The 8705-nt window shown below is 36.1% G+C and overlaps 1 protein-coding gene across 1 annotated transcript in view; it reads left to right on the top strand.

The window, feature by feature from the left end:
* The first annotated feature begins 6 nt into the window (after window positions 1-6).
* LOC102671691 (neuroligin-4, Y-linked-like) overlaps window positions 7-8705 on the top strand; it is a 32079-nt gene continuing 23380 nt past the window's right edge. Inside the window, exons 1-2 of the mRNA XM_031509583.1 lie at window positions 7-237; window positions 935-1228. Coding sequence (XP_031365443.1) covers window positions 1031-1228 — 198 coding nt within the window. The 5' untranslated portion in view covers window positions 7-237; window positions 935-1030. The remainder of the gene's footprint in view (window positions 238-934; window positions 1229-8705) is intronic.

Here is an 8705-nt window from a genome sequence, read left to right as displayed (position 1 = left end):
GGTTAGGGAAGGAGGGTGGAAGGAAAGAGGAGTGGAAGGAAGCGGGTGTGGACGGGCGAGTCTCGCCGCGGGGCACGCGAACTGCCAACCACTCGTAGAGACGCTTTGCATAACGAAGTTACGAAGCGATTCGTCGGCGGGGAACCCGTCGTTGCATGGCCTTGCGAAACAGCTCGGGACACCGCAACGCTGATTGAAAATACCTCGAACGTTGTGTCGCTTCCGGTGACGGCTGAGGTACGTCACGATTCAATCTTCCGAGCTTACGAAACATATGAGAGACTATCGCTTCGGGCTTGTTTCTCTCTCTCGCACTCTCTCTCTCCTTTTCAGATTTTGCATTTTGTGCAATTTTTTTTTTCTTTTTTTGGAGATATTTTCAATAAAATATTTTATTATTACGTATATGTAATAATGATATTTTTTAATTTATGTAAGAGTGCATCGATTCTTTTTTGAGTTGTGAAACGAGAGGATCATTGTCCAAGAACTTTTTCTTTCTTTTTTTTTTGAGATACCTTTGAATTCGGAAATAAACTAACTGTGAAGATAAAAATTGCATAAAAGATTAATTAAGGCTAAATGTTATAATATTTTAATCTATACAAAATTGTATAATTATTTTTCCGACAAAAGGACGAGCTATAATTAAAAACTTGAAATCATTAATCCCTTAATGACACTCTCGTTTCGATCGCGCTGATAAAATCTACGCTAGACGAACTAATCGCTTCGTTGATTAAGAGGATAAACTCCACAACAATGTATCAAAATCCTATCCTAAACTGGCACGACTCTTAGAATTACCCGATTCATAACGCAATCTCCCTTCTGACAAGCATCAAATCATATACACTCTCCTTAAAACGAAGAACAATTAGTCAAATCTTGTTTCGAAATTAATCGACGATCGGATCTTATCTTATTTTTACAGGGTTGGCGAAGGTGAGAGCCAGAGCTTGAAGGCCGTGAAGGGTGAAGTCGGTTATGCTGCTGGCGTCGCTTCGAGTGGCCGCCAGCAAATGCTGTCATGCCCTTGCCATGCCAGCCGGCGGCCAGGAAGAGGCCGCTGGCCACGAGGTCGTTGAGCGGATCGAGAACTTGCCTCGTGTTGATCATCGCGATCATCGTGTTGTTGGGCCGCGAGGGATCGCGAGCCGCCACGCAGATCCGCTACGCTTCGCGCATAGTCGAGACCAAGAGCGGGCAGATACGCGGTATTCTTCAGGTACGTGTACGCTATATATCGATTTTATTCCCTTCGATGGTCGTTCCTCCGAGCCGACGAGCTGCGGCCCAGACGAATATCGATTTCGTGGGTTGGTGGTGAATGGGTGGAGAGAGAGAGAGAGAGAGAGAGAGAGTGGAGAGAACAAAACGATGCTATTATTAAGAATTTTCTCTCATATTTGACGATAATATTTCGAATAAGTTGTATTATATTCTATCTTATCTTATTGTTTTATATTAGAATTTATCGAAGTTTGAAAATTCTAATGGTGAAGAAATTGTTGTTTTCCAACTTGGTCTCCCATTTTGAATTTTTGTATAATTGTATCAAAGTTTAATTGTTTTATTTCTCTTCCCAGTTTCGAACTTCAAACAGCAAATATTTTTATTTTTAAAAACCGTTGTAAAACCGGCATGAGCATTTGCGAACAATTTTAAAATTCGATAAAGCTTGAAAAATTGAACGAACCGTGAAAAGTTGGTTTTTTTTTTTTTTTTTTGTTACAGAAGTAACAGTGATGGAAAGTAACAAATATATATTTGATGTACACGCTGTTTGAATATTCCATTATATTCTTTTGACGAGAAAACGTCGAAATATTTTAATTTCGTTGATTTTAATTTATTCGAAAACATTTTAATAAAATAAAGGTGTGTGTTCAGGAATGATTGGGAGGAGAGACTCGACGATAGAGTCAAAAAGTGGAGGGGAAAGAATGGAATGGAAAAATCGTCTTCTTTCTGCGATTTTTAAATTTTGAGTATCGAAATCGAGCCTCTCTTTTAAATCCAGTTCAAAGATCAAGATAAATGTGTCACGTATATCTTTAATTTTTTTTAATTTTCTTTCAACTATTGCCACAGAAATATTCATCGAGAAAATGGATAACGCGACATACGTATCACAAACGCCTTTTATCATCAATCATTCCTCTCGATCGCAAACTTCGCGAGTGCATACATCCACCAAAATTCGCATACTCAAGAACGAACATTATTCCATTCGATATTATCGAATACACGAAGAAAAATATCGAATACTCGAAGCTTTTTCCCGCCAAAAGATCGAAATAAGATATAAACGGTGATCGATCTACTCGCACAGATAGAATACGATCCTCGTAATTTGCATATCGAACACACTTGATCACAGAAATATCCGATTACATTCGATATATTTTATGAAAAATCTATTATCGATAAACATAAATCTTATTAAATAAAATAAAATCAAGTGGTCTTGAACAATGCTCAAATTACACATGGATCGAAAATCAATCGATCAAGTCACAATCTCTGAAAATAATAATAATAATCTTCCAAGAGTTTAAGAAACTCTTTATCTCTTTAAAATTTCAATCGACAAATTAAATCTAAACCAACTGTACGACGCTTGAAAAAAGATTTCCATCAAAGGTAAAATTCTCGTTAAAAACCCATGCAAAACGTTCGATAAACTGTGTCTCTGGCGCAAAGGCACGCGATCGAATAAATAATTCTTGGACACGGATAACTATCGCGTGTTACGTTTAAACTAGGAAATCTTTGCCATGGTATTCATGGAATATTTGAGTACATCGATTTCTGCCATTTTAGCGGCGCGGCGAGACACCACGCCACCCCCTCCAGGGGCGGAGGGATGCTATCGAACGAAATGCTTGCCCCGGCTAGGGAGATAGAGAGAGAGAGAGAGAGGGTTCGAATGCACCCGATGCATTGGAAATTACGAATCCGAGAATGGATATCCGAAAACCACTTCTTTACTCCACCGCCTGCGAATTTTTATTCGCCTTTGTTCCTCTTTTCGGGGTTATGATCGGGAAAATGAACCGTGATGGAGGTTAGGTTAGGTAATTCGAAATCGAATCTTTTCAAGACGTTGTTAGACCGGTTGGTCGATTTGCATCTAACGAATATATTTGTGTATTTTCGAGAGAAATTCCTTCACATTTTGGGGATGTCTTGTTGTTTCAAAATTGAATTCGAATAAAATTTATATATTAGAATTGTTATCATATTTAGATACGTAGATCGATAGATATCATAGATAGATTTCATTGGATTGCAATTTAGACAGCTACTATTAGACTGCTGCATATGTATTTTTTTTTTTTTTGAAGAAATGTAATTTCATTTCACGTGCAGAATTTTCGAAATATTGCCGCGACAGAACGGCAGAAAACACAAGCGATAAATTCGCGCGCGATTACAGGTGTCATTCATACCTGTACAACACAATGCACAACGGTCCAACAAATATTTTCAATAATTTAGTCCTTCTATTATACTCCAATCACGCGGACAAGTTCGATTATCGTCGATTTAATTTCTTTTTTCTCTCTCTCTTTTTTTCCCCGTTTTTATTTTTAACTACACTAAAATGGAATCCTCTCGATAGAACGAGTTAAAAGCTATATATACTTGTGAAAGGATATTTTTTTTTTATCGTTGTTTAAACATCGCGTATATCGTTTAGAAATGAAATATCTGTGTCGCATTTTCGAGATGTCAATCAGCCGGCGCAAAAACGACGCCGACCTGACGTTTACTGCGACAATCGCCACGTCCGACTGGTGCGACGTGAATTGCGTTTAATAGATATTCATATCGACAAGAGGGGGGAGAGGCAAGGATCGATGGACGTGGAACGACTTTATAGGCAATCCGGTATCGCGACGGAAGCGAACAGCCAATTTCGTTCGAGCGAAAGTATCCAATCGGGTTTTCCACCCACCTTTCGTTTCTCTCGTCTTCTCTTATCCGACCCTCTTTCCGCGAGCTTTTAAACGGAACACCCTAAAAATTCTCAATCTGCGATTTAAGTCGAGGATGCAAGAATGTGATGCAAGAAGGTTTTGGAACATTGAAGATTTTCGACGATCAATTTTCGTCGAATCGTTCTTTATCTTTTAACAAAGTATTTGGAAATCGTGGTGAAATAATCTCATGATTATTTGAAAATCATCAGGAGAAGAAGCATCAAGATTATATGTTGTTGTTTGAGGAATTTTCTATGTTATTTTTTAGTTGATGAATTGTTTGATTTTAGATTTTAGAGTTAATCTTTTCAATCTTTTTCCTCTTATTAGGATTATTTTATTAATGTTAAGAAGGCATCGTGCCGTGTTTAAAAGTATCGAAACTTTATACATAATTTATATCCATTGATCTTTACTTTTGAGTTGAAGTTAGACTCGAAACTGAAATTTCTTACAAACGTAATGTGACACATTCCATATCCAGAATATTACTTGATAAAACAAGGGATTAATCCATACCAGCAACAATGTTCTTTTATTCCATAACATTTCAGACAAGTTTGATCAAAGTGACAAAGAATATAAAACGTTTTCCATTGACGTTATTTCATTATAAAAAAATACTCGGATAAATTCATTAATTTATTAACTTTAACTTATTGCAAATAACAAAAAACACACACACGAATTTGTTGATATTAAAGAAAAATTGCAAGAAAAATTAAAAGACTCTCGCAATATTTATTTTTTCGAAGGAATGAAATTAATGACGAATGATGGATGTTTGGGGATTGGTCGCATTTTCACGAAATCTTATAAAATATTATTACAGGATCGATTCGACACAGCGAAACGATTGACCACGACGATTTTTTCCTCTTGTAAATCCGCTCGATCGCGCGAAATGGAGCGAGTCAGGCGAGGAACGAGCGAGTTGCGGCCGCGTAATGTAAAGGCCAGCAGGCGTCCTGGTCGAAAAAGTTTTCTCGTTATCCATCCATCCACCGGGACTGGCCAAGCTAAAAACGTAAATTACGGATCCGCTGTTCAACCGGAACGACCACACGCTCCCCCGTTTCCGTTCCACGCGGAATCGTGCAAGATTTGACACCGTCCTAGTTTCTTTCTTTTTTCTTTTTTTTTTTTTTCCAACCTCTCCAACCTCTATCAAGTTGCTTTTTCAAATGGGATAAATTTTTCAAATATTGAAGTATAAGAATTTTAAGAATCGCGTTCTCGTCGATTTTTATTAACAGGGGAGATAATAATAATAGTGTGAATTTGTGATGTTTAAAAAAATATTGAATATTGGATAAATAATGAATTAATGAATTTGGATGTTGGAATAAGAATTGTAATTAAGTTTGGAGAAAGAAATATAGGTTGAATGTAATTTTATCATCGAGTACTTCAATCGATATCATTAAATTATCCTATCAAAATTTATGATAAAAAAGTCGAAAACTTTTCAAACCACTCTTTGCATCTCTCCTTCGAATAATACTTTTGAAATTCCTATGCACCAAACTTTTTCTCCCTTATCGAGAATGAGAAAATAAATGCGTTTTTTTAAACGCGAATATTTGAAAGAACACGCGTGATAAAATCAACGCTGCATTCAAACGACACGTTCTTGTATTTAACGAGTCCTTCGCTTCAAAACTTTGAAGAATCTATTAACATCGCTCGAGGGAGGCGGCGAGCCAGGGAAAGAGGGAGATTCGTTTGATATTTTTTTCTTTTCCTTCTTCTTTTCTATATCCTCTCATCGTTTAAACACACTATGCACACTATGTTCGCCCCGATCTATTATTAGGCCGAAGATATTTTTCCTCTTTTGTCACAGGAATTGTTCGAATTCCGCCCGCAAAGGTTGAAGCTTTCCATTCTCGATAATGAGAATTACGATCACGTCTCTCAGCGGGATGATTTCGAGGCGAAATTGCCGGCCGTGAAAAGGGATTATAATGATTCGACGATTACGCACACGTCTCACGTGTAACACGGATTACGTTTCCTCCCTTTTCCATGGTGCTTGAGGAAAAAGGAACGAAAGAAATAGTAAAAGAAATGTTGTTGGGATCTCGACTCGGTCGATATCATGAATATATAGAAACAATTTTACCTTTTTCCACCTTTTTAATTGAAATATCTTTTTATCAAGATACTTGATCGATGATGATGAAACTTGGAACGTAACTTAAACACTCAACCGAGAGAATATTTATGTCAAATGCAGCAATTTAATTACTCTTACACAAGTATAAATCTATTTTAACAGCAAAATGCACTTGAAAATCATTAATAAGAACGAAATATTGCTGCTCGTTTTTCCTTTACACACGAACACCTCCTCCAAGTGACTTCACTCTCTCCAAACACCTAATCCATAAATGAAACCTCGCGCTCTTATCAACCACTCGATCCATCCACCCTTCCTAAACACTTCATTACACACGTTTCATAATTCACCACCACTTTTCGAACCTGTTTGAAAGAGGTCGTCGTCGTTTTCGAGGGAACAATTTTTTTTCATAACCTCTCTCCTCTTGTCCAAGCTGCTCGTATTACCTTAATCACAGGGTAATTACTGGGAAGGGTCACGTTGGTTACGTTGGCTGAAACAGCCAAGTATGTGGACGTGTTGGCAATCTAGCAATAATAATGGCCCGGTCGGTAATACAGGCATAATTACGGAACGATGACATTACGTCGACATTGTGTACACGGTTCCCCTGGCTGGTACGCCCGTCTAATATAAAATGTTGAACAGGTTTACACGCCGATTGCCATGTACCATATTCGGCCCAGATGTCGCTGTATCGCGGAACTTTTATGGATGGTAGAAACTGGGTGAGAAGCATAGAGACGAAAATGTCCCCGCGAATTTTCCACCCGCGACGCGTTTACTGGGGAGGAGGATTTTTACGATTCTAGGTAGGAGACTTTATTCCAGATGGAAAGAGTGGCGTATGGAAGGATCAAAGGTTATATAGGTTTGGGAAAATAGAAATTTTGGATAAAGAAAGTTAGGTTAGATTATTAAAAAAAAGGGAGAAAATTAATTAAGGAAAGTGGTAATAGTGGCAATAGGGAAATAAATAATGGATAAAGGTTAGGTTTGTGAGATTTTTAGAAATTTTAAAAGTTAAGATGATTAATGGACATCGTTGAAAAGAAGGAGGAAAGTTAAAAGGTGTGAAAGACGTGGAATATTTTTCTATTATCAATTTTTCAAAGAAATTTGTATCAAAATATCTGTTTTTCTAAAAAAATTCATTTTTCATAGCATCAAAGTTCAATTATTTCGTTTTCAACGAATCAATTTTATTGAATAGAATTCGACGATAACGCGGCCATCACGGAACTCGAGAAACGATGTAATTTCACGGGATATGACCGTGTGTACGATATCTTTCTTTCTTTCTTTCAAGAGGGCATTAGCGGAAAATTGCTCGCCGCGAAACGAGTCGGTGGAAGCGCAACTTTTCCATAAACTTAAAAAAAAAAAAGAACATCGATCTATCTATCGTGGCCTACATCTGTTTTTTTTAATTCTCAAGCACGAGAATTCAACTCATTCGTGCGTCTGTGAATGTATTATGCTGTCCAAGTTACATTAAACCCGTGATATTTTTTGCATTTGTTTATTTTTTTTTCTTCTAATTTTTTTCAAATAATTAAATATTTTTATACGAAGCACACACATTGTTAATCAAATTTTTTGACAATGGTTGATCTGTGTTACTCGTCTGATCATAACTCGTTTATTCCACTTATTCGACTGAGCGATTATCTTATCTTATTTTCGTATGAATACTTGGCCAAACAGATGGAATAAGAATAAGCCACGATCAAACAAATAGAATACAAAGCTTATAAGATCAATCCAAAAACAATCAATACAAAAATATATTTTCAAATAAATCTAATTTATCTGAAATCATGTTTGTAATTAATAATTGTAATTGCTTTTAGAAAGAATAGTTTTTATATAATATATGGTCCATTTAAGAGAATTTTTGACGGCTCTCACAGCGCATAGAAAATGGGATTTTTTTCGTTCAAACTCTCCGGAGTTTAGTATAAATTTTTGTCCACATCCATTTTTCGAAATTATTCGCAAGTTCAAAAGTACAGAAACCTTTATTTGAATGTAAACGTTATATGACCAAAGATAAACTCGTGTCACTAATGACGTTTCAACTTTTCACCACGGGTGTATAAATTATTTTTAACATCGTACTTTTGATTCTAATGTTGGATAAAAGTTTCATATGAAACAGACTTTTAATTTTAATTACATAAAAAATTAGTAGAAAAGTTCGCAGTAATTATATTTCAAATTTATTTTTCTATGCGAATTTCGTTAAATTTATTTCATAATAAGTATATTTTTAACAAACATTTATATAATAAACAGTTTGATCAATTTCTTTTGCCAGTAAATAAAAAGTCATCTTTGTACGTACGAAATACCCTAATAATAAAGTGAAACTTCTTTCTAATGGAACCTCGTCAGTAATACAAGTTTATCTTTAGTCAGACAATCAAAATCAGTGATACACTTTTAAATTAATTTTAATCGACAACTTTTTGAAAAAGTTTTTCTTTTTTTTTTCTAAAGTTTTTACATTTCAAACACTGTGATAAAAATAATCCAAAACCAAAACGCATATCGCACATCCGGTTCGTAACGAACTCCAAAATCAACGC

Source organism: Apis dorsata, unplaced genomic scaffold, assembly GCF_000469605.1.
Source record: "Apis dorsata unplaced genomic scaffold, Apis dorsata 1.3 scaffold_19, whole genome shotgun sequence".
Lineage (NCBI taxonomy): Eukaryota > Metazoa > Arthropoda > Insecta > Hymenoptera > Apidae > Apis > Apis dorsata.
Note: the sequence above shows the minus strand (reverse complement) of the source record. Positions and strands in the feature narration are given on the sequence as shown.